The sequence below is a fragment of the Gobio gobio genome (assembly GCF_949357685.1).
Source record: "Gobio gobio genome assembly, chromosome: 21".
Classification (NCBI taxonomy): domain Eukaryota; kingdom Metazoa; phylum Chordata; class Actinopteri; order Cypriniformes; family Gobionidae; genus Gobio; species Gobio gobio.
The window spans coordinates 32,233,195-32,260,505 of record NC_137117.1 but is presented as its reverse complement, the minus strand read 5'-3'; the positions used below and the strand labels follow the sequence as shown (position 1 = coordinate 32,260,505).

At 37.4% G+C, this 27,311-nt stretch overlaps 2 protein-coding genes across 2 annotated transcripts; both read right to left on the bottom strand.

Annotated features, from left to right (window-relative positions):
- Positions 1-1,571: 1,571 nt before the first annotated feature.
- krt18a.2 (keratin 18a, tandem duplicate 2) lies at positions 1,572-3,711 on the bottom strand (the record flags this gene model as incomplete). Its single annotated transcript, XM_079802052.1, has 6 exons — positions 1,572-1,796; positions 1,879-2,004; positions 2,103-2,267; positions 2,406-2,562; positions 2,815-2,897; positions 3,373-3,711. 6 exons carry the CDS (start codon positions 3,709-3,711, stop codon positions 1,572-1,574), a joined length of 1,095 nt encoding a protein of 364 aa, XP_079658178.1.
- A 2,776-nt stretch (positions 3,712-6,487) lies between these two features.
- Positions 6,488-10,355, bottom strand: krt18a.1 (keratin 18a, tandem duplicate 1). Its single transcript, XM_079803199.1, has 7 exons — positions 9,736-10,355; positions 8,226-8,308; positions 7,966-8,122; positions 7,687-7,851; positions 7,470-7,595; positions 7,087-7,307; positions 6,488-6,979 (listed from the first exon to the last, which is right to left on the bottom strand). The coding sequence occupies exons 1-7, from the start codon at positions 10,162-10,164 to the stop codon at positions 6,865-6,867; spliced, it is 1,296 nt and encodes a 431-aa protein (XP_079659325.1). The 5' UTR covers positions 10,165-10,355; the 3' UTR covers positions 6,488-6,864.
- Between the last annotated feature and the right edge of the window lie 16,956 nt (positions 10,356-27,311).

Sequence of the window (27,311 nt, the reverse complement as noted above, 5' to 3'; positions counted from 1 at the left end):
CTGCCCAGATTGTAAGCTCCACTTTTCCATCCACAAATGTCTGCGTTGACATCGCTCTCTGCAAACCAAACATCTTTTCCTCTGAATAGGCTCCTCCAGCTGTGACGAAGGAGGATTTGAGTGGAAACAGTGCTTCACAGTTAGCCGCAAATTCCCGCTTTTACAGGGCCACAGTGGAACATTCTATACTTAGTCGGTGCACTGCCACATTTTCAAGTCAGTTCATGGGGTTTGCCTCCATAGATTTGTATAAAACTGATACTTAAATGCCAAATTTGGCCAGTTGCACAACATAAAAATAAGACAATGCAGACTCTGTAAAAACTCTGAGAAATGCATTTCTCTGTAAATGCAGACGTTTAATGCTCAGAGAACTTTTAATATTGTCATTGAACACTTCACAATTGTTTTCCTTGAATTCTACCCTGGAAATCTGACCCATCATGCCTCGGAGGCAAAATGCTTTACAGGCTCAATTGGTAAACATTACGTTTAGACTGACAGCTTTCAATTTCTCATTTAGACTGCTAAGAAAGATTATCTGTCAAGTGTTAGTTCCAAAAAGATAAGGTTAATCAATCATTCTTTTAACGCCTTACTCTGGGAAAAAAATTATATTAGTGCAATCAAGCCCAAAAAAGTAGACATGTAAGGACAAGAGAGCACGGTTAACCCAGGCTATTTATTTGTCAGTAGGTTAATTGTTCATTGTTGTTAGTTTGAAGTACAAAACAAGACCATCATTTTGTTTTCATTTTGCTCTTTCAGTTATTATGAATGACAGTTGGGATGTTTTTTTTGTGAAATGAAAATGGAATTGGACACCACTTGCTGTTTTCTTTTATTGTGATGAAATCTTCAAAATGCTCATATTTGTCATAACATGAAACTTTGACATTGATAAAACAACAAAGCTTGTGTAGAGATACACTGCGCGGTTTGAATTAAGAGAGCGGTGACTTTCCAACATGTTCAAAGTCTGATTTAACAGAAATACTACTGAAAAATATTCATAGTATTTATGAATGGTTTTGATTCGTTAGATATTCGCTTGTGCTGTTATCTTTCATGAACAGCAGTAATCTCGTTTTTTTTTATTATTATAACTTTTTGATTGTATTCGAGGTAGAGGACGCTATTTTGCCATCTACTATAGCGTCTGGGTGATGGACAATATTGTTTTGTTGGATTCTTTCTCAAATCTTTTCAAATATTTGGTTTCACTTTATTTTGATGGTCTCTTTAGCACATTCTTTTGACTATAAGTAACGTTGCACCTACATGTCTTCTAACTCCCATTCGAGTGTTAGTAGAGTATTATTAGACTGGTTAGGGTTAGAATAAGTTGATATGTAGTTGCAAAGCTGCTTATAGTCAGTAGAATGTCCGTTGGAGGACCACCACAATTAAGAATAAGTAGATATTAATCAGACAGTCTACTAATAATGAGAGTTGACATGTAGATGCAAAGTTAATTATGGTCAACAGAATGTTCAAAAGAGGACCAAGTGTTACCGAACATCAAGATTAAATTTTTTTGGTCAAAATGTATGATACAAAAATGACAAAGCTCATATTTTATCTTCTCCATCCAGAAGTCTCCTGTAGGTTGCTATCTCAGCTTCCAGCTCCATCTTAATGTGGAACAGGGCCTGATACTCCAGTGTTTGGCTTTGAATGCTGTCACGCAGCTGCTTAAGCTCAGACTCCCGCAGCAAAATTTTGCCATTGAATTGCTCCACCTGCATGCCATATCGCAACTTAATTTCATGAAGGGCCTCTTCCAAAGATGCTCTCTGTAAGAAAAGGCAAAAAAAACATGAATAATATATTCAAAAGTGGGCAGCTCTATCAAGGTGTGCGGGCAGAATCTCTTACATTTCCAGTCAGAGACTGCAGCTCTGTTTTCAAAGTCTGCATCTGCCTGCGGCTCACACTGACTTGTGTTCTGGCTTCCTTCAATGCTGCAGTGTTCTCGATCACTTGAACCTGCACCTCAGAGATCTATACAAAAAAATAAATAAATGAGAATAACATTTCTTTCTTGTCTTTAAAACAGAAATAAAGTGTCAACTTTGCAATTAAAAGAAAATGTGTCCCACTTTTGATTCATGCCAAACTTTGAGCTCCTCCTGGTTCTTGAGGGCGATCTTTTCATACTTGGCTCTTATCTCCTCCATGATCTTAGTCAGGTTCTGTCCTTTAGGAGCATTAACATCCACATGCACTCCTGACTGGGCGATCTGGCTATATATTTCTGACGCTTCCTGAAAAATGGATTTGAGGTTCCACAGGGTTATATTTTGGGGCCCCTCATACTGCATTTGTGAGCTAGTGCACTCTCCGATCTATGGTCAATTTGATATGATTTTTAATTTATGTGTGATATAATCAAATGTATTTACCACTTGATGTTGTTTCTTTAAATCGATGAGCTCCACTTTCAACCCTTCAACATCATTTTCCAGATGTAGACGTGCTACATTGGTGTCATCCAGCATCTTTCTCAGTGCATGCATGTCTGCTTCAACAGACAGTCTTAGCTGAAATTCACTTTCAAACCTATAAACACATTACATTAATGAGAATTATTACTATTTTTTAAATATTGCTAGTTAGTGGCAATTAAGGGGAGGGACATTCTCAATTTAGAGTTTCATTGGACAAAAAAAAAATCACTGGAAAAGAAAGACTGTACTTTTTAAATGTACAAGTTTTTATTGTCAACTTTCACATTTGCATATAGTTCTTGACATATGGCCTCAAAGATAATAGAAATGGAATAAACCCCACCAATCTTTAAAACCAGCTTACTTGACCCTGTAGTCTTCAGCAGCCAACTTGGCATTGTCAATTTGAACACCCGTATTTTCGTTGTACAAAACCATCTCCAGGATCTAAATGGACATAACCAAAACATTTACAATACTGCCTATTGTTAGTTAATTATCTAAGGCCAATATAAAAGAGCTGCTTCTCAAGAATGAATTATATCCCTTACTCAAGGTCATGTTCAAAGTCCAGTCATTTTGAGTCATAATTACTTTGAACTGATCCTGAATCCCTTTCATTTCACACACATCACTCAGTAATGATCAAGCATTAATGACTAATAGAAATTACAGCAAAAATATAACTTAAAGGTAGTAGAGGCTGTTGTGGATGTGGTTGGACAATAATTTGGTGCAATGGACAACTGAACCAGTTAATGCTATACTGTAAAATTCACATTCAACCTCAATAGAAATACAAATTTCTGAGCAATGAAGAAAACAGGTCGAATGAGAAAATGAATAATTATGCATATTAAACTTTCCACACGGGACAATATTGTTAGAGACCAGTATTTCAGTGGACAGAAGTACCAATTACCTCATTGCGTAGTTTATCGAGGGTGGCTTGGTAGTGACTGTAGTCCTTAGTGTCTGGACCTTTGTTCTCTAGAACCTGGCGGATTTTCACCTCCAGCTTGCCGTTGGCATTTTCCAAAGTTCTAACTTTCTCCAGGTAGGAAGCAAGACGTTCATTCAGAATTTGCATGGTTACCTTTTCATTTGAAACGTTTCCAACAAGCCCCATTTGTGCAGATTCAATGATCTCATTGGAATAGGAACCCCTGTTCCCAGCATTTCTCCAAGAGTAAAATGTGGGTCTAAGATCATCTGATAGCGATCTGTATCTTCTTTTGTTCAGAATGCTGAAGTTCTGCATTTTGCTCAATTTTCTGCAGAGAGATCTTCAATGAAAAGGAGATCAGATGCAACCGCTGGTTTTGAGAGTTGTGAGATTTTTATGGTTTTACACTACACAAAATGCAGACATATTTCTACTATCTTTAGACTCTGGACTTCCACCCCACCCACTGCTTAGTGTTATGGTAGTATTAAAGGTCCCATGGTATGGATTTAAAAAAAATATTTTATAATGTTTCCTGAGGTGTACTTATATTGTTAGTGTGAATTTTACATCACAAAATGTCATAATTTAGAAATAAAAGGCCTTTTTTTCTATCCTGATATTAGCTCTCTGGCTTGAATGCTCTGTTTCAAGGGGCGTGTCTGCTGTGAGACTTCAGTGAAAACGGCCACTGTTGTGATTGGCTGACATCTTTGCATTTGAAATAAGTATTAGATCATGTGGCGGAGGGGGCCTGGTTTAGCGAGATCTGCAAGCGCTGCCAGAGAGAGAAAGAGAGATGGATGGCACTTGTGGACCAGAGAGACGGAGAGCTGGAGAATGAGAAAGTTATTGTACTGAGTTGTTGAGAGCGCTGTGAGCACAAGTTAATTTGTTTGTATCTGAGAGTTCTGAATAAACACGAGTCCCAGTCACGCCGACCATGTCGTCTTCATCCTTATTCTACGAACTTTGTTATACATGTGGAACCCCTCTCGAATACTTTTACTACGTTTTTTATTTTTTTATTACAGCTGTCGAGATGAACGAATCGTGAAAGTGTTGATTATAGCATTATTTTTTAGATCTTTTCCCATCACATGAAAGGCTGCAATGACGATCATTGAGTACACAGACAGTCTGTTGATCGCGTGAATGCAGTGATCTCGTCATTGCAATGCATTTTCTCTCACAAAATGCTTTAACCACAACTAACAGCAAACACGACATCAATATAGTAAGTAAGAACTTTGTTGTGCAGCATAACAGCGTCATTTATTATCACGGCAGTTTGGGCAAGTGTGCAGATATACTCCCGATTTGTGATTGACAGCTCTGAACATTATAAAGAGAGTGTTCTTTGATCGCTCTCTGTAATCATTTAAATAACAGATTTGTTTCATGCTACTAAGAGAAACGATGTGAAGTCGATCGTTTAACGTTAGTAACTGGCTTGATTCACTGATGCATTTCAGTATTACATGATTTAGAAAGAAAGTCTGTGTGAACTTGAATGATTAGCTACACATCAGACATCACTGATCACAGATCAGGCATTAATGAACACTGTTACTGTTTGTGGCGGTGTTGTCGAATCCATATAGTAAAAGTCTGTTTGTAAAGCCTGTGCTGACATTGCGACTGATAAACTGAATCCATTTTCTCCAAATTCTCTAGGCTGGCAAAGCAGAGGAAGGTGAGGTAACCTTTCCCCATATGACGATATACAGGGAAGATTTCAGATCGGCTCGTCTGAGCTTTCATTTTCTCAAAGGCAGAGCAGGACACCCAGAACTTGGTTTACACCTATCGAAATTTCTAGCCACTTGGGGACCATATAGCTACAGACTAGGGGAACTCATATTAATGTTAAAAAACCTCATAACATGAAAATTCCATGCCATGGGACCTTTAACTGGGCAATCAAAACAATAGGTCTCCTCCCGAAAGTAGTTCTACCAGAAAGATTTGGAAGCCAGATGAAGTGCAAAAAGTAACAAGTTTATTGATAGCCCAGCAAGTATGATAATTAGAGGTTCTTTGGCGTTGGCCCCGTCCTTAGTGTTCGTCTCAAGGGTAACAGACTCAGCATTTCCTGCCTGAAGATGAAGGCAGGGGCGCAGCCGACCCCCGGGAGGTATAGGCGGGGAGCATCCTGGTGGTGGCGGGGAGGCTGGAGGTGAATGTCGGCGTCAGCATCTGCGAACTCGGACATGAGTAAGTGACCGTCTTTTATACTCTGTGAATTAGGACGTGATTGGTTAAGACTGAATGTGACGAGTGACACAACATTGAATCTTCCTGGCAGAACTTACGCTAAAGCTTTCATTTCTCCTAAGAATGAATATTCTGTCATCGTTTAGAGAATATTTATGGGAAAAAAATGTTGATCCATCCAACAAAAGTCAATTGGGTCCAGTGCTGTTTTGGACCCTGTTGACATTCATTGTGTGGACAAACACTTTTGAAACATTCTTCAAAGTATCTTTTTTGTTCTGAAGAAAAAAAGAAATTCATACAGGTTTGCAACAACATGAGGTGAGTAAATTATGACAATTTCATTTAATCTCTAGTCTTTAACCACACACTTGACCTTGACCTCCACATTTCAATTAGAAAATATCTTTCTTCAAATAAGTCCTAACATGGACTACCTGTATCATTTTTTTTGGTTCATACAACATCTTACAGGAGCTTCTTGAATGCTGTCTACATGAATGAATTATCAAAGTCAAGCCCCCTTTTCTGTTATCATGATATGAATATCTCTTGAATTACAGTGGCTAAAGATCAAAGATACAGATTTCTACAACAAAAGGTTTTATAACTGAGATTATATAATAGTCGGTTGTAAAGTTGTCTTTCTTTCTTGTTATTTTGTGAAAACATAAGCTCCATTTAGCATTTGCATTTAAATTATATACAATTTTGAATAAAAATAACTTTCAAGTCTAAGTATGCTTTACCCTCAGTACTGCTTTTATTCTAAAACTGGGTGCAAAGAATGGTCGCACTTGAGGCTCAAAAAAATCTTTGATCAGACTGATAGGAATGTTGTTATAACTTAAATGACAGAAGCAGAATGCAAAGATTTGATAAAGGTGTCTTCTTTTATTGGAAAAGACAAGACATGATGAAAACAACACAACATAGAAACAAAATGGGACAATTGGGGATTTGGCGTAAACAATTGGCGTTACAAAAAAATGTAATACAGTTTCAATAGTGTTCTTTGACTTTCAGTCTTTTTTGGCTATAGTCATTAAAATGTTAAATGTGTTGTTTTAAATTAGTGTTGAAATGTGCTAGTCAAATCTCATTGCATATGTGCTCTGAGAGCCCTGAAATAAGGCACTTTGGACTAAATAAATATCTAATGTGTTAAGTCCAACCTGTCTTTAGATAATCTTATCATTGGCCCATAAGGTTTTTCTGATGTGTTGTGGAGGGGGATCTGAAATTTGATGTTCAGAGATTCCTCTCTTTGGTCTCTGTGCTTGAAGACACCACCTTCCCATCCACCAGCGTCTGTGTGACAGTCATCACTTTAACCTTCTTTTGCTCGTCAAGAGCATCCTGGAGCCTGCAGGAGAAAACATGCTTGTTAACAACCAAAACAAAACCGCATTACATGTCTACACAAATGGTGAACTGCTGTGCAAACTTTGAATGCTTCAGAAGAACACTTACTTGAAGTCTCCACCATCGAGAAGCCTCCTGTAGGTGGCAATTTCTGCCTCCAGCTTCATCTTGATGTTCAGCAGAGCCTCGTACTCCTGCGTCTGGTGTTGGATGTTGTTGCGCAGGTTTGTGAGCTCAGACTCCAGTTGCATTACAACGGCGTTTAAGCTCTCAATCTCCATGTTGTAACGCATTTCTGTATCCCGCAGGGTGGCTTCCAGGGATCCTTTCTGGAGAATGGATCAAAGGGAACCCAGGAGTTAGGTTTGAGCCAACTTCATTAAAAACAATTCTCAAGACAAATTCAAGATACAGCTAAACATGATTAAGAGATTGAAAAGACCAGATGGAAAATGGTAGCTTCTAGAATGTCTACAAGAAGACAAACTCACCAGGTTCCTCTGTGAATCCAGCTCGATCTCCAATGTCTGAATTTGTCTGCGAAGTTCGTTGACTTCTGTACGAGCACCCTGGAGGGCTTCTGTGTTCTGCGTGACTTGTACCTGAATCTCTGTGATCTAGAGAGAGCACAACATTTCACATTAGCCCCAAAACGAAGGCAATGACAGCAAGACTACAACAAGAAAATGATTGGCTTTTGGAATATACCTGAGATTCGTGCCAGGCCTTCAACTCCTCCTGGTTCTTCAGGGCCATCTTCTCGTACTTGGCTCTCATCTCCTCCATGAGCAGGGCAATATCCTGTCCCTTAGGAGCATCAACATCCACTTGCACTCCTGACATGGAGACCTGGTTACGAAGCTCCATTACCTCCTGTTGGGTGGAGAGACCATAAAATATGTCTTAAAGTAACGCCCACAATGGTTTATGTGGTCAACAAATGTTTCCAGATGTGCTAATGTCCAAATGTGCCAGATGTGTACTCACATTGTCATGGTTCTTCTTAAGGAAGATGAGCTCTTCCTTGAGACTCTCAATCTCGCTTTCAAGGTTCATGCGGTTCATGTTGGTGTCATCAATGACCTTTCTCAAGCCGCCAATGTCGGCCTCCACACCTTGGCGGATGGACAGCTCAGATTCATACCTGCAGGCACAACATAGGTCAATGGGTCGCTGTTTCTCTTCAAAACTAGGAAACACCCCATGAGGTCAAAATGTTTGTTATAATTTACAATTTTGTTACTCACTTGACTCTGAAGTCATCAGCTGCCAGACGGGCATTATCAATCTGGAGCACTAGACGGGCATTATTTGTGGTGGCATCAAAGATCTACAACCAAAACAGACATAATTTGAATCAGTCAAAAGGGTCACACCAAAGAGTCAGGAAACCATCGTTGAACAATTCAATGTGTAATTATGACACATAAACCCTCACCTAACCGTTAAAATTTGTACATTTTAGTACATGATGTGTAAAACAAGTGGTACCATCTTCTGCCCTGATGCCTTGGTTTGCTTAGATAAGAGGTACTGGAGGACAAAGTCCTTTTCACAGTATGTAGGATAATCATTAACCAACAGCCAAGTTGGAAAAGCGTCTGATGTCTGTTTGATGGTCGTAAATTAGGTTGAGTAGTGGCAAAGACAGAGGTTGAGTTGGATTTCCGTTTTTTTCTAACATGATGCACTTGTAAGCTTGCATATCCTGTCATCATGGAAAAGGGTGGAGATGTATAACAGTAGTGAGCTCAACATAGTTTTCCATATGGTAAGGGGTGTTGGCTATCTACTAACAATAGTTCAACTTAAATGTGTAGTATGTTTTATTCATATTATACATTTGATTTATTATTGTTATATATACATCACTTCACTGAGTTTTTAACCTTTAAACGGTAATATTCCTTTCAGTGCCAAACGTCATCTTTTCATCTGGTTAATCTCATGGCTAATCCTATTTACTTTTGTGACTGAAAACTCGAGGAATAGGGATCTAATTGTTTTAATTTAATATACCTGTCACTTTGACTGCATTTTGGCTGATGAATGAATAATCAATCCTTCTGATAACACTGTCTGGTTATCAGCGACATATTAGCTATAAATTGCAGCTTCAAAAAACATTCGGTGTGAAACTGACTCTAATCAGTATTTTATCTTTAACAGTATCTGCTTTATGAACTCAACCTTTTCAAGAAAATGTAGACGAGGACAAATGACACAAATATAGCTAGCTTTGCTTGGAATATCTCTGAGGTAGTGCTACCATTTTCAGAAAAGTCTCACATCTGGCCGCATTTTGCTCTGTCTGAACTCCCTCGACTTTTCCATTTCCCTTATGACACACACATAGTTTCCATCCACAGGGAATAAACAAATATCTGGATGTGTAACAGGACAAGGATTAATACAGGATGTAAATGCTTATTCACCGGAATACCGTCTGTAAGCTGAAGTTATGACTACCGTCCTGTAGTGACTGAGACCCCCTCCCCCATGCCTTCCCCTCTTTTTAGTTTCACACATATTTTTTGGTATCAGTGCTGGCCATCAGTAAACTCATTCAGCCCTTTTAAATAAATCCAACTTTAAATGACAAAGAAATTCCTTTGGTTTGTTAGTTTATGTCCTGAAATCCAATAAATGTCCACTAGACTGTTAATAAACACAAAGCAGCACAATTAGCCTGTCGCATTAAGTTCTTTATAGAGGCCATAAATGTTCTGTACCCTTCTCCCACTCATTCAAACTAACCTTCTTGCGCAGCTCGTCAACGATGGGCTGGAAACGGCTGTAGTCGTGGACATCAGGACCTCTCTTCTCCAGGGCCTCGCGGATCTTCAGCTCCAGCTTGCTGTTGGCCTGCTCCAGGGTCCTCACTTTCTCCAGGTAGGAGGCCAGACGGTCATTCAAATTCTGCATGGCCATCTTCTCGTTGCCCATGATCTCGCCTGTGGATCCGGTGGCACTCATATGGATGGAGCTGGACATTGAGGGAAGTCCCATTCCACTGCGGACACCTGAGTAGGAGGCAGAGGAGATACGGGTGCCTTGACCTCCAGCGCCGCCATAGGTGCTCGCAGCCCGGTAAGTTGGCACGTTGCTGGTACGCTTGATAGACATCTGGGAGAACGGCACCTGGGAGGTGGAGGAACGCACACTGTAGCTTGATCTCATACTCATGGTCGCTGGAAGTGAGTGAGCAGATGAGTGAATGAAGGCTGAGAGAGAGAGAGAGGTAGAACTCAGTAACACAGAGCCAGAGGAGTGCACAGGGCATTAGGGACACTCTCAGGCTTTATGAACAAACGGCTCTCAAGAGTCCCGCCCCAAGCCCCTCCTACAGCCTAAAGCATTCCAGTCTGCGGTTCTCTGACTGGATTCCTTTAAGAAGTTTGTTATTTCAAGTTAACTTTCTGAAATTAGAGTGAAATGTTCTTCACATCAGGATTTTTAGAGGGTTTTTTATCATCAAAAGAACATGCACTCCTATTGTTAACAAAATATCATGTAATATGGACATTGTTGATATGACATCTCTGATAAAGATTTACTCAACTAAAACACCTATTTGTCAACACTTTACAATAAGGTTCTATACGTTAGCATTAGTAAATCCTATAGCTAACATGAAATAACAATGAACAATACTTTTAAATATTTCATTAAGTTAGGTTAATGTTCATTTTTATACAACTTGGAATGTGAACAAACGTGAATCAATGAAAAAGATTGTTTCTGAATTAACATTCACCTAGATTAATAATGAAATTGTGATAACACTTTACAATAAGGTCTCATTTATTAACATTAGTTCATGTATAACATGAAATAACCACAAGCAATGCATTTGTTACTGTATTTGTTCATCGTTGTTAAGCTTATAAAAATCCAGCTGTTCATGGTTTGTTCATGTTAGTTCACAGTGCATTAACTAATGCTAACAAATACAACTTTTGATTTTAATAATGTATTAGGAAATGTTGAACTGAATTGACATTTTTGACATTTGAATTGACGTTAAAATACTAATGCAGTATGACGTATACAGGAATTATTGAGTTACCCTCTTTCATGAGAAACTCATATTGAGAAATCATTATATGTTTTGCAATTTGTCGACTCTTTTTTTAATTTGGCACATACTGTAAAACACGAAATGTTCGTGTTGCGGCAGGCCGTCTTATCTTTCTCATCTTTCTCTGTTAACCATTACACTGGAAAAGAACTGCCAAAAATGGTTGAGAGAAAATCGTTTTAGCCTATGATAGTTTTCTCGTTGTGATATCTGATCACCGAGAGGTTGTGAGAGGATTTTCCTGACTGCCACGCCTGTAAAAGGATGTGTGAACAAAGGAACAATTAGTCTGGCTCCTGAGTACACACACATGTATGGACAAAGAAATGAGCTAATCACTGAAACCTATCTGGACCCCCAATAGTTTTAAACCCATTCACACAATGGATTAGACCCATACCTGTTTGAAATAAGTTCGACAATACGAGTTTCAGAAGAGAAAGCTGATACTATCCACTCATTCCCAGAGGATTTACTGGGTTTTCAGGTTATCTGTTTAGAGAGAAAGAAAAAACGACTAAAATTGCTAACTTTAGAAATACACAAAATATTTAAACTGCTCAGAAATATGTCAAATACTTGTATGTGTGTTTTTCAAACACAGAACAAGCTGACCTTTTGTATTTTGAATGGCATTTTCTCATAAACTTCAACTTCCGTGCTCAAACAGCCCTAAAACTGTCCCAAGCGAGTCTGAATAAAGCAAAGCTAGTTTGTGTTTGGCTGTGAATGGGTTCTGTGGCTATCCTCCCTTATCCATTGTGTCGGAATGTGTTTGTTTGAGGCTGGAAAGGCAGAGGAGGAATTTGATGTGAAAGAATGCAGATCAATGTTATAGAACTTTTTTCACATCCACTAGCTCTCAGTTTGCACTTGTCTATTTACTGAAATAGGAATTGAGTTTTTGAGGCTATACATTCAATAATAAATGAAGCTACTATTTTTTTATATATATATATTTTTTTTACATTCAAACTTGTCTTGTATGCACTGTAAAAAATGAATCCGTAAAATAACAGAACGAGTACTGGCAGTTTATTACCCGGACATTTCCATTAACCCAACACACAATTCAAAATGCAGGTAAAACGGAAAATTATTACAGTACATTGTACATTTTTACTATTTTAACTTTTTTTTTTGGGGGGGGGGGGGGGTACTGGATTTTAATCATAATTTTTTTTTTTATTATTATTTGTGACTAAATATTTTGTTCACACTTTACAGTCAAGTCCTATTAAAGTTATTATTCATCTTTGTTATAGTTTTTAATAAAAATACAACTCTTCTTTGTTAGTTCATGTTAGCTCAGGTCAATTAAAAACTTTTGATTTTAAAATTCTATTAATAAATGTAGAAATTAAGATTAAATGAGATTAATAATTGCTTTATATGTATTTTTCATTGTTAGTTATTTGTTAACTAATGGGTAACTATTGTGAAGTGTTACCAATAATTAATAATTTAACCCTGAAATGAATTTAAATTATGTCTTCATCCAGTTTCATGTTCTGGGTGTGTGTGTGTGTGTGTGTGTGTGTGTGTGTGTGTGTGTGTGTGTGTGTGTGTGTGTGTGTGTGATCATTCTAAAAGCCTTTAATCAACTTCCTAAACCTAACGTAATCAGTGTTGTGGGTTGCCAGATACTCATCACTCCACCCTTGGGAGGACTGTGAGATTATTGCTGCAAAGTTATGATGGAGACATGACAAAACAAGCGGGTGGTCCAGTCATAACTCATCTGACTTACAGTATTTGAGGAGTGTTTGATGTGAAAGAATGCAGATCAATGTTGTAGAGCTCTTTTCACATCCACAGGCTCTCAGTTTGCTCTTGTCTAATTACTGATATAGGAAATGAGTCTTTGAGGCTATACATTCAATAATAAATGAAGATACTATTTTAGTATCAGTGTTGTTGGTTGCCAGATGGACCCCAAATGACTGATTAACCCTTTGGAGGACTGTCATCCCCCCATTTTTTTTTTTGAAAGACTGTTTTGCCTTCATAATTCTTCAAAAGAAGGATAATGATCTGTTTGTGCATCACAACTGTCATGGGAATCATAAGGGGGAAAAAAAGCACATGCAGGCCACATTGCATAATCGAATACAACGGATGGGTAGGGAGGGGGGAGGGGTCACCTGAGCACTGAGTCATTTTACTATCAGGTGAAAGCAGTGCCATATATGGGCACATTTGAAATGTGTCAGGCAGGGTGTTTGTAGATGTGTTGGCGTAGCACCCATGATTAAATACAGGGATTACTATTAATTTACTTAACTCAACATAGCAAACTTAATTTAAATAAAAACTGACCCTAAAAGACTTTTGCTGCATTGTATGTCGTGCTAAGTGTAGTGCAATAAAGTGCCTTTGTGCAGGCGATGGATCCGGTCGCATTATGGATTTATGGTCACTTTCAGACATAGTCTGTTGATCATTAATACTTATACACTCAAAAAAAATAACTCATTGGACAAACTCAATTTAATTGAGGGCAGGTTTTCCATCCAATAAATATGTGTAGCCCCAACTCATAAAAAACTAATTCATGCAATGAAATATAATTGAGTTGGTTCAAGTTGAGTTGGTTAAATGATATTTAAATACTTATAACATGACTTTTTTATACTTGTCAAACTTAAATTAAAACATTTAATTGGAAAATCAATTATAAGCAGTTTCATTCATCATCATACACAATGTATATAATGAAAATATAAGAAAAGAGGTGTCATTCCTGACATTAAATAGCACTCCTCAGCACAGGCACCACTCTTCAGCATAACGGTAACCACAAAATAAAAAATGAAAAAAAAAAAACATTACAGAAACCTGTCTAAATCTCCAACATAACTGAACATTAAACACTAACATTAAATACTGGATGACGTGTAATTTTCTGCTATTAAATTCAGATAAAACGGAGGTGTTACTTATTGGTCCAAAAAACTGCCCACAAAACCTCTCGCAATACAATTTTACCTTGGAAGGATGTCCTGTCACTTTATCCACTACAGTAAAAGACCTGGGTGTTATATTAGACCGCAACCTGACATTCGAAAATCATATTTCATATGTTACAAGAACGGCATTTTTCCATCTAAACATTGCTAAGCTACGTAACATGCTATCTATTTCTGATGCAGAAAAGTTAGTTCATGCATTCATGACCTCGAGATTAGATTACTGTAATGCTTTATTAGCTGGTTGTCCTGCATCCTCAATAAACAAACTACAGTTAGTCCAAAACGCGGCTGCTAGAGTTCTTACTAGGTCAAGAAAATATGATCATATAACACCAATTTTATCATCTCTACACTGGTTACCTGTGAAGTTCCGTATCAATTACAAACTATTGCTACTAACCTATAAAGCCCTAAATGGTTTAGCTCCAGTGTATCTAACGGATCTTCTATCGCCCAACAATCCATCGCGCTCTTTAAGATCACTAAACTCTAGGCTTCTGGTCATTCCTAGGATATCTAAGTCCACTAAAGGAGGGAGGGCATTTTCACATTTAGCTCCTAAACTCTGGAATAGTCTTCCTGATATTGTTCGAGGTTCAGACTCGCTGTCCCAGTTTAAAACTAGATTAAAGACGCATCTCTTTAGCCAAGCATTCACATTATAATTATCTTTTTATACTACAGTTAAATCGGATCAAAATAATATTCTGTATTCTGTATCTGTATAATATTCTGAACAGCAGCTACGCTAATCATTTCCCATCTGCTTTTCTGTTGTTATCTGTTGTTCTGTTGTTATCAGCTCCAGTTTGTATCCAGCCTCTCATGGAGACTTCGGATGCCCCGACACCTGTGATGAGACGACTCCACGCCTGTGAAGAGACGACTCAACGCCAGCGTTGTTATGGCCTAAATTAATACACGATTGATTAACTTTTTCGAACATTATTCTTTAACATTGTCTTTCTAACATTTTTACTGTACATCTATGAAATGCACTTTCTGTAAAGCTGCTTTGAAACAATGTGTATTGTGAAAAGCGCTATACAAATAAATTTGAATTGAATTGAATTGAATTGAATCAACTAAAACCATCATTCCCTTTACAGAAAACACATAAAATAACACTTTAATCCCTAAATGTACTCTCTTAATGGAGTGCCTTGCAAAGCATGCTGGGAACTGCCCAGTTAGTTGTCAACACAAATATTTCATGTAGTTTTAACACAACTGAATAAAGTAAACTTCAGTTTTAAATATATTAGGTTGATTGAACACAATTAAATTAAGTTGTGACTTAAGTTAAATTAGATATGTTTAAGTAAAGTGAACAGATTTTAAATGTGTCACATCTATGAAGGGCCTGAATCATAGTGGCATTTTAAATGGAAGAACTTTTTTATCGAATAAACAAGAAGAGAAGCTTTTTATATTTTGGATATTTTGTAATATTTCATGTTTATTGTTTTCAATGTTTTATGGATTGTCTTAAGTATGGATTGCTGAATCTCCTGTTTACATAACAAATTTACCTTTGGATATAAAGACACCTTGACCTAATATCAATCACAACACAAAGGATATAAAACTGGGGTCATTAAGATTTTTTTTAAGAAACTGATTTATTTACCAATGATGCATTAAATGGAACAAAAAAGACATAACATTACAAAAATTTTACATTTCAAATAAATGCTGTTGTTTTGAACTTTCTATTCATCAAAGAATCCTGAAAAAAAAGTATCATAGTTTCAACAAAAATATTAATCAGCACTAGCCTAGAAATCTAGACGCACCCTATAGCGGCAGAAAATAAATTTTGCCGCGAGTGTAGTCTAGCAACTCTCAGTGGACCTCAGAGCTGGAAAAACCAAACTCTGGTCAGGCCAATCACAGCGTGTGTAGAGTCAGTGGGCGGGCTTAACATAATGATGCCAATCACGTCATGGCAGAGTAGCGGAGGTTCTGCATGCTACTCGTAAACAAAGAAGCTAGTGCGGTCTTTTGAATCGGCTTTGGCCACGACTCTGGAAGACTTGGAGTTAAGCTTTTCTTTGAGAAAAGAACAAAGAACGGCACTGAAATCATTCTTAAGAAAAGAAGATATGTTCAGAGTTTTGCCAACCGGATACGGCGAAAGTCTATAAACTAACGTTAGCTCGGCTTCACCTTCTTCTTTGCTCTGGTTGGTTGTGGCGCTCATGGCTCTATCCAATTGCATGCAGAGGGAATTTGAAACACAACCGTTTATCCCGCCCCTCAGATTGAGCTAATGCTAATGGTGAGTTTCCAGACCCAACATCTTGATGTGGGTCTGGCTTGTCAGGCTAAATCACTAACTCTTTGTAACATTGATAATAACCACCACACCATTAATGTTTCTTGAGCATCAAATCATCATATTAGAATGATTTCTGAAGGATTATGTGACACTGGTATTCGAGGTATTCGAAATTGAAATTGTAATAACATTTTCATATAATTCACAATAATAATTCACAATGAGTAAGAGACTTCTTCCAAAAGCATAAAAAAAATCTTACCGACCCCAAACATTGGAATGGAAGTGCATGTTTATCATTTTAGCTAAATTACTTTAATTTATTTAATTTAATTTAATTTATCATTTAATTGATTATTCCCCCCCCCCCCCCCCCCAGATTATAATTTCACTCATCACACTGTAAAAAAAAATATAGACATAACATTTAGTTATTTTAGGCTCTATATTAGAAAGAAATGTATTACTATTTGATAATAGTTTTGATATTAGTTGATAATTTAGTTTTTTTTTTAAACATTGGTGTCATGCAAGGATTGGATGAACATGAACTAATTAATCAGTCATTTGGGGTCCAGATTTTTGGTGTGAAAAAATGGTGTGAAAAAGACATTTCAGGTTAGATTAAAGAGAATTGGGTTAACCAGAGCAAAGGAGTTGCATGCTCAGCAAAGAGTGGTTGGTTTGATGATATCATGGTGCAGGTTTAGGCTAGGTTCATAAGTCATGTAGTGGTCAGAGACAGTTCAATCCTCTGCATCTGCGTGTGAAATGCACTAGGCTCAATGCCGGCTTTCAGACATTTCTGATGCCAGCAGTGCATAACAAAACTCCAGCCTTAGACATAACCATTTATGAGCAATATCTGCCATCATCCAGGCTAGCAGTTTGAAAAAAACAAGATAATTCAAATTTAAGATCCGATAATGTTTTTTCCAGATGATTCCCAAAAGTCCACACACAGGTGTGGCACTTTTTCCCAGTACCTTATCAGCACAAACGAAACTGTTTGCCTGTAACATTGGCGCAGTCAGAAATTGTGAGTCAGGTTAAATCCGGCACAACCAGTCAAAACATGTTTTTATCTATTTTTTAAAACAGTTTTGTCTGACAATTTTTATTTTATTTTATTTATTAAAATAAATAAATTAACATTTTAAGTTTTACAGATGAAACTTAAATATACAGTTGGAAATAATATACCAGATTATAAAATCTGTTTAGATATTTTACAGTTTTTAAGCATATAGAGTTAGGCAGGGCCGGCGTTTGCTATAGGCGAGCTAGGCGGTTGCCTAGGGCGACAAATTTGTTGGTGGCGCCCTTAAACTTACTTCCCATTAAGCATAGAATTAAAACAAGTGAAATAAAACATACTGTTTATTAAACATGATCATCCTTGGGCGCCCCCCCAGCCACACGTTTGATTACTTAACCTGATTATTAGATTGAATTGATGGTGAGTATTGTCGAGCACAGGCGTTCAGACGTTAGGTCAGGCAAGTGCTCATCACTGGCGCGTTATTCAAAAATGCGTTATTCAAAACTCAATCTCGCCTAGGGCAACCAAAGAGCTAGAGCCGGCCCTGGAGTTAGGGTAGGTAACTTACTTTTAACAAATGAACAGTTTTTTACTATAGGATTTTTTTACCATTAAAATTGCAATATTTTTTACAGTGTAGGAAACTAATGGCAGTACCATGCACTTTTACAAAAAAAGAAAAAGAAAGTCGCTTCCTTAAATTTTTAAGTACAATCAACTTGGATATTTAAGTCATTTCAACTTAAATTACATTAAACTACACTAAATTTAGTTGAATTGAAAATTGTTTATTGGGATGAGTAAAACATATATATGTAAAAACATATGTTGTCATACTTATTGATCATATCATTTTTTTATAGTGTTGCGTTTTGTTGTATTTTGCAACAATCTTGCAACCTGAAGCATGTTTCATCTGAAATCTTTTCTCGTGTCAAATGATTTCCACAAAGTATGACAAACTGTTTGGCGTCACTAGAGCTGGACACCTGTTCTGGCTTTATTTCGTACACATTCAGGCATGGACAAAAACCACAAGATTGAGATGTACGGAATGTTCCAGATGTGATGACACCTGACAAAACACATGGCAGGTGTCTGTCACATTCCTCAGATCTGAGACAGCACAGCAGAATAAACACAAGTCAGTCAGAGTTGGGGGACCCAGAGAGATTAAAGGCAGTGGAGGTGATGGGAAAGGTGGAGCCAGAAGGGTGGGTGCAGTTACTGGATGTCTAATAGTGTGACTAAGATGCATTGATTCCTTTGAAGCACATTCCACTGACTCTTTGTTCTGCTTCTCAGTAGGATAAAGATTAGGAGGAGGAGAGTGAGCGGAAATGCTGTGTGTGTGGCTCAATCGTCCCATTGCTCAAATAAAATCCTCTTGCACTTTGAGCACATTAGATAACATGAAAAAATTCACGGACACCACCATTTGTGCACGTAAATATAGTTTAGTTTTGTGTATGTGTGAGTGTGAGTGTACAAACCATTAAAAAAACTGTAAATGTGCATGGTGAAATCTTTCACCCGAAATTCCTGATTGCTCTGATTCCCATTAAAATGACTGGATTATGCTGTGAAAATCCATCAAACTGCAGTAAATGTTGGTGAATGTGATTTCACCAAGTACAACCATGTTGTTCCTGTAATAACATTTCAATCAACCAATCAGATTTGAGGGACAAGTTCACAGTTTATGTCAAGTTTAGGCTTACAACCAGAGTTAGATGCTTCTACATCAGTGTTATTCACCTATCATTTGCCTCTGATTTTAGGGATAACTTATGGGTAGAGTTATGTTTAGGGGTATTGATATGGTTAGGACAAAATTTTCAGACAGGAATGTTGTTATATGTTTTACTTGGCAAAATCACAGTGACCTGTAAAGGTTTTCTGCACCTTTAAGGAACCATTAAAAACACAAGACACAGGGTAGTTTGTCGAGAAACAAATTTAGAACTGTTTAACTTTTAAACTTGAGCACCATTTCTTTAGGAAGCCGTGTTTTGTGTGAAATGCTGCACACAACAACGACGCAAGCACATGTCAGTTTAGCGCATGATTACAAGTAAAAAAACTATGAATTCCATCTGATGAACGATAAAAATATTGACAATTAGAATCAACTTGACTTTAACCCTCTGGTCCTCTTCGTTTAGGGGTTACACCTTTAGCCCCTTCGCGGTCAAAAATGACAGAAGCCTTAAAATGTAACTTTTTTCCCAGGAAAACCATTGTAAAAGATTTTTGTTGAATAATATTTTATGATTATTATTTAGAGTTTTGAGGGGATTTTATAAAGTACAAATCTTTATTAGCTATTTTACCCCATTGGACATAATAATAAAACAATTCTAGTATTTTATTTTGTTTATTTTAGTTTTGTAGTTTAAATGTTGATTTGAAGTGTCAGTTTTTGCATTGATTTTACTACAGTCAAACCTGAACACAGAAGAGGACATTTTAGTTAAACATAACATCAACATTCGATAACAATGTAACAAACATGAACAGGTATGCTTTATCATAGATTAATCAATCTGGATTTGATTTGGTTTCAACCTCTTATTTGAATCTTTTGGCTCAATTTTACCAAACTGTTACAGCCACACCAGTTCATTTGTGTGTGTGTATAGTAGTGTGTCTGTGTGATTGTGTGTTTGAGTGGGTTTATCCGTTTTGTACTCTTGTATAACCTCTTGCTGTTTATTTTTTACCGCATTGTGGCTGAATTACTGTTTTTATTTCACACATTTGCAAAAACTTGTTCTGCGTTATAGTCGCGCTAGTTCATATAAATGTGTGCTGGGTAGGGAGGCGTCTTATGTTCCTCTCTTGATATTTTAGAGTGTCATCCCTCCTTTGCTGTGAACTTTTTTTCTGCACAGTGGCTGATTTGTAGTTTGTACCACCAAAAGATTCTCTGAGTTTTCGTATTTCCCATTGATTTCATATGACGCCCATTTTTGACCGCGAAGGAGCCAAGTGTGACTTTTTTTTTCTCCGACCCGTTGATTTTTTTTGGTCTGTTCACATAGCTAATGCGACAAAAGTCACAGGGTGTCATCCCATTTCAAATTCAGAAAAATTTCAACATAGCGGCAGACGACAAAACTGCCACGCTTATAATTATCATGCGCTGATGTGAATGCTAATTTTATAGGTTCCTTTTTCAGTTATTGTTTTTTCTGTGAATGTTGTGCTCTGCATGTGTTTGTTAGTTTGTTGATATACAGTTGCTAGGGTGTTCTAGTGTTTGTTTACTGGCCAAAGTCCATAGAACCAATCCAAATATTGGATTTGTGTTTTTTTCCAGTCCTTAGATATGCTTCACAATGTAAGTCTGTAGGATTTTTTTTCACCTGTTATCATCCACCAGGTGGAAATCATACATCCATTCACTTAAAAAGCATCACACCACTCCTCAACAAGCCGCATGGTTTGAGTTATCATTTCCTTAGAACAAATGGTGTGCGACACTTTGCATGCAGAAGTTTAATACTTAGAGTTCAGGGTTTGTTCAAAGCACAAATTCAGGCATGGAAAATCACACAGCAATTAGTGTGAAGAATTCCCCCTCTTACGTAAAACATGCTCCAAGAATACATTCCCAAGACAGCAGGAAACAACTTTCCCCTTCATACGCCTTTTTTTTTCTTTACCACGCCACCCCAGCCGCTCTTGGCGAGTTCTCATGATTTTACACACCAAATTTCACAACTGTGTCGGCCCTACAGCTGCACGTCTTCTGGAACAGCAGTGCCGAGGCGCCGGCTCATTTACAATGTCCAGCGTACTGAGACCGAGCTCGTACAATCGGCCGAGCAGATGAGGGGGCGGTACGGTACAATGGAAAGACTCACTGAATGAAAAGAACCACTGTGTGCCTCTCAAGGGACCACAGCAGCTCACTCACACTCAGTAGCTCTTAAATTAGGGAAGACGGGAAGGCTATGTATGTGTGTAGCAATGGAAAGAAGTGTTGACTTATGACTGGGAGAATATTTTCATCTTTTGTGTTGAATGATGAATTATCAGCACACTAGGAAGGACTTTTCGTGCATGTCTGCACACTCTTCCAAGAAAAATACTTGGATGCGAGATAAAATCATTGCTTTACAGAAAGAAAAAAAGGCAATACTGCTGATAAAATAGGCTAAGTATTATTTAAAAGTTGCTATATATTTGTTTCACTTTATTTTGATGATCCACTTTAGATATTCTACTAACTATAAGTAATTTTGCAACTGCACAAATACAAACTTTTCAACTAACTCTCATATATAGACGGTTAGGTTAGGGTTAGGTGTTTGGGTCTGGGTTAGTAAGTTGACGTGTAGTTGTAAAGTTACTTATTGTAGAATGTCTGTTGGAGGAGCATCAATATAAAGAGGTAGCGGATATTAAGCAGACAGTCCAAATCTCTAAGGAGAGTTGGTTGACATGCAATTGCAAAGTTACTAAAAAATAAGTTGAATGTCTAAAGTTGACCATCGAAAAAAGTATAACCTCTGTACTTTATATTTAATTAATATACAGTATTAACATGACGATTCAACATGTTTAAAGCTACATCAAACAGAACATACTTGTACATATGCTTGTTCTTTAGTGTAGTAACTTCAATATTATATGGCTTATTCTGTTTGAATGACCACTGTTGGCTATTGGACTTTTTAGCATTTATGCTCGTGTTTACATAAACGAGAAAAAGCTCCTATCTTACAGAGTTTGCTCTTAATATATATATATGTATATATGTATGTGTGTCATGTTGGAACAGGAAGGGGCCTTAACCAAACTGTTCCCACAAAGTTGGGAGCATGAAATTGTCCAAAATGTCTTGGTATGCTGAAGCATTAAGAGTTCCTTTCACTGGAACTAAGGGGCCAAGCCCAACGCTTGAAAAACAACCCCACACCATAACCCCCCCTCCACCAAATTTTACACATGGCACAATGCAGTCAGGCAAGTACCGTTCTCCTGGCAACCGCCAAAAGGAAAACCATTGTAAAAGATTTTTGTTGAATAATATTTTATGATTATTATTTAGAGTTTTGAGGGGATTTTATAAAGTACAAATCTTTATTAGCTATTTTACCCCATTGGACATAATAATAAAACAATTCTAGTATTTTATTTTGTTTATTTTAGTTTTGTAGTTTAAATGTTGATTTGAAGTGTCAGTTTTTGCATTGATTTTACTACAGTCAAACCTGAACACAGAAGAGGACATTTTAGTTAAACATAACATCAACATTCGATAACAATGTAACAAACATGAACAGGTATGCTTTATCATAGATTAATCAATCTGGATTTGATTTGGTTTCAACCTCTTATTTGAATCTTTTGGCTCAATTTTACCAAACTGTTACAGCCACACCAGTTCATTTGTGTGTGTGTATAGTAGTGTGTCTGTGTGATTGTGTGTTTGAGTGGGTTTATCCGTTTTGTACTCTTGTATAACCTCTTGCTGTTTATTTTTTACCGCATTGTGGCTGAATTACTGTTTTTATTTCACACATTTGCAAAAACTTGTTCTGCGTTATAGTCGCGCTAGTTCATATAAATGTGTGCTGGGTAGGGAGGCGTCTTATGTTCCTCTCTTGATATTTTAGAGTGTCATCCCTCCTTTGCTGTGAACTTTTTTTCTGCACAGTGGCTGATTTGTAGTTTGTACCACCAAAAGATTCTCTGAGTTTTCGTATTTCCCATTGATTTCATATGACGGCCATTTTTGACCGCGAAGGAGCCAAGTGTGACTTTTTTTTTCTCCGACCCGTTGATTTTTTTTGGTCTGTTCACATAGCTAATGCGACAAAAGTCACAGGGTGTCATCCCATTTCAAATTCAGAAAAATTTCAACATAGCGGCAGACGACAAAACTGCCACGCTTATAATTATCATGCGCTGATGTGAATGCTAATTTTATAGGTTCCTTTTTCAGTTATTGTTTTTTCTGTGAATGTTGTGCTCTGCATGTGTTTGTTAGTTTGTTGATATACAGTTGCTAGGGTGTTCTAGTGTTTGTTTACTGGCCAAAGTCCATAGAACCAATCCAAATATTGGATTTGTGTTTTTTTCCAGTCCTTAGATATGCTTCACAATGTAAGTCTGTAGGATTTTTTTTCACCTGTTATCATCCACCAGGTGGAAATCATACATCCATTCACTTAAAAAGCATCACACCACTCCTCAACAAGCCGCATGGTTTGAGTTATCATTTCCTTAGAACAAATGGTGTGCGACACTTTGCATGCAGAAGTTTAATACTTAGAGTTCAGGGTTTGTTCAAAGCACAAATTCAGGCATGGAAAATCACACAGCAATTAGTGTGAAGAATTCCCCCTCTTACGTAAAACATGCTCCAAGAATACATTCCCAAGACAGCAGGAAACAACTTTCCCCTTCATACGCCTTTTTTTTTCTTTACCACGCCACCCCAGCCGCTCTTGGCGAGTTCTCATGATTTTACACACCAAATTTCACAACTGTGTCGGCCCTACAGCTGCACGTCTTCTGGAACAGCAGTGCCGAGGCGCCGGCTCATTTACAATGTCCAGCGTACTGAGACCGAGCTCGTACAATCGGCCGAGCAGATGAGGGGGCGGTACGGTACAATGGAAAGACTCACTGAATGAAAAGAACCACTGTGTGCCTCTCAAGGGACCACAGCAGCTCACTCACACTCAGTAGCTCTTAAATTAGGGAAGACGGGAAGGCTATGTATGTGTGTAGCAATGGAAAGAAGTGTTGACTTATGACTGGGAGAATATTTTCATCTTTTGTGTTGAATGATGAATTATCAGCACACTAGGAAGGACTTTTCGTGCATGTCTGTGACATTTAGGCGAACAGTGGCATCTTTACCATGTCTGGATTCTTCCCTCTTCTTAAGGTCATAAAAATCATGTCAGATGATTCAGTTTCGCATTCGTCTGGCCGGGACCCCACAGCTTTATTACCCAGCATTCTTTGAGAGTCCACTGCATAATGATGTTTCACAGCAGAGCACGGGAACATGGCTGAGACTTCCTTACTCATTTTGTTGGAATGATTTATCGTTGGGATCCAGACAGTAACAACAGACACGCATTGTACCGCTTCTGAAATGTTCCTGCTAAGTTGTGTCTAGATTTTTATGCCGCCACAATTTTGTGATGCTCTGGTTGGTTGCCAGGGCATTGCAGTGTGGTTGCTATGGTGTTCTAAGGTTTGGGTTTTTTTTAGCTCGTTGCAATGCGGTTACTATGGTGTTGTTTACTAGCAAAAGTGTCTGACATTCTTCTACATGTGGGATGTGTTTCCACGTCAGATGAAATTCATGAATTACTTAGAAACAGTTTCACATCTTTCAAAATGTGTGGTTTGAGCTATCATTCAAGTGTAAGACAATTTAGGGCGAGGTTTGTTATTATAATAATTTTTCATTATTATAATATAAATATGAATAATATTACATTCAATCATAATAAATATTAATACGTATTAAAATCATTTGGATTAGAGGTTTGTTCAGTTGGGAAGAAAAAGTAAAATTATAATAAAAATATATAATAAGAAGAAGAAGAAGAAGAAGAAAAAAGTTGTCAAAATGTGATGGTGTTTATTTAAGGCACAATATTAAATCTTAAATCAATATTAAAATATCCAAAAACCACTAGAACAATGTTATATATTTTGTTGACTTGTTTACTTACATCACTAAAATTACTAAAATGTACAAAACATTTCTATTTAACTTTTATTTAGTTATTTCCATTTTAGTTTTAGTAAATTAAAAATATTATTTCATTTAGCGAAGTTAGAAGTCAGGTTTTTTTTGGGTTTTAGTTAACAATAACGACACTGTTTCACAGTTTCTTTTTGAGAAACATCAAAACAACGCCCGGCCTCAAAAGCTCTCTCAAAAAGAAACAGAGGAACAACATGAGGACCATTTGAATTCAGCCATTATGGAGGACTTGGCTTTGATCTGGCAACCCTCCAGCCCTGACCTCTCTCCTCTCCCTCCATTGCTCATGGTGCTTACTTTGGTCAGAGAAATACCTCATATGTTTGTGGAGAGTGGCACAGCAGTATGAAAGTGGACGGACAGTGTGAAGACCATGTATCAGGAGCGCATGTCTCAGGTATTAGTTGTCGGGAATGAGCTGAAAACTGCACAGAGCACTTTGGATCAGTTTGTGTGGCTGAGGATGTAGTATTATGCTCCAGACTGTGTTTGTTGTATTTAATTTCTTCATTCATTCTCAATCATTGTCTTAGAATCAGGGGCAGAATGCAACCTTGGCCTTCTGGCTTGAATAATGTGTGTCTCCGACCCGTGTGTGTTGACTTTTCCACAAATACAGGAAGATAGGGGGTTACCTCTGAAATTGGGTTCCTGTTAATGTTTTTGTCTTGCACTACAGGAAGTTCCACCTCAGCAAAAGACAATCCAGACTGAGACTTGGGGGCTCTGCGGTCAGTGATAGGGATGGGTGGTGCAATTTTGAAAACAAAGAGCTATCAATACAAATACTGAAGACATCGATACCTCTATTAAAAGGAAAGCATTTGTGATTCTGATTATCAATTAAAAAGAGTCTGCACACTCTTCCAAGAAAAATACTTGGATGCGAGATAAAATCATTGCTTTACAGAAAGAAAAAAAGGCAATACTGCTGATAAAATAGGCTAAGTATTATTTAAAAGTTGCTATATATTTGTTTCACTTTATTTTGATGATCCACTTTAGATATTCTACTAACTATAAGTAATTTTGCAACTGCACAAATACAAACTTTTCAACTAACTCTCATATATAGACGGTTAGGTTAGGGTTAGGTGTTTGGGTCTGGGTTAGTAAGTTGACGTGTAGTTGTAAAGTTACTTATTGTAGAATGTCTGTTGGAGGAGCATCAATATAAAGAGGTAGCGGATATTAAGCAGACAGTCCAAATCTCTAAGGAGAGTTGGTTGACATGCAATTGCAAAGTTACTAAAAAATAAGTTGAATGTCTAAAGTTGACCATCGAAAAAAGTATAACCTCTGTACTTTATATTTAATTAATATACAGTATTAACATGACGATTCAACATGTTTAAAGCTACATCAAACAGAACATACTTGTACATATGCTTGTTCTTTAGTGTAGTAACTTCAATATTATATGGCTTATTCTGTTTGAATGACCACTGTTGGCTATTGGACTTTTTAGCATTTATGCTCGTGTTTACATAAACGAGAAAAAGCTCCTATCTTACAGAGTTTGCTCTTAATATATATATATGTATATATGTATGTGTGTCATGTTGGAACAGGAAGGGGCCTTAACCAAACTGTTCCCACAAAGTTGGGAGCATGAAATTGTCCAAAATGTCTTGGTATGCTGAAGCATTAAGAGTTCCTTTCACTGGAACTAAGGGGCCAAGCCCAACGCTTGAAAAACAACCCCACACCATAACCCCCCCTCCACCAAATTTTACACATGGCACAATGCAGTCAGGCAAGTACCGTTCTCCTGGCAACCGCCAAACCCAGACTCGTCCATCAGATTGCCAGACAGAGAAGCGTAATTCGTCACTCCAGAGAATACAAATGTTTGTAGAAGCGTCTGCATTGCTTGATTTCATACATCTTTGGCCATGGAAGTGATTGGAATACATGAATTCAATGATTTGGAGGGGTGTCCAATACTTTTGGTAATATATGAGGGCTCAATTTTTTTTCTATTGGCCCAGTGAGACCGGTTCAGATTTTTACTTGCCAGACAATTACTTTGGTTGAAGTTAAAGTCATTGTTTAGAATATTACTTGAGTAAAAGTTTTAAAGTATGTGATATTTATTGTACTTAAGTATGAAAAGTATTTTTTTATATATATATTAAACGTACTTAAGTATTGAAAGTAAATGAAAAATACAAAAGGATCAAAATAAATATTATTAAAAATTGTTCTATACA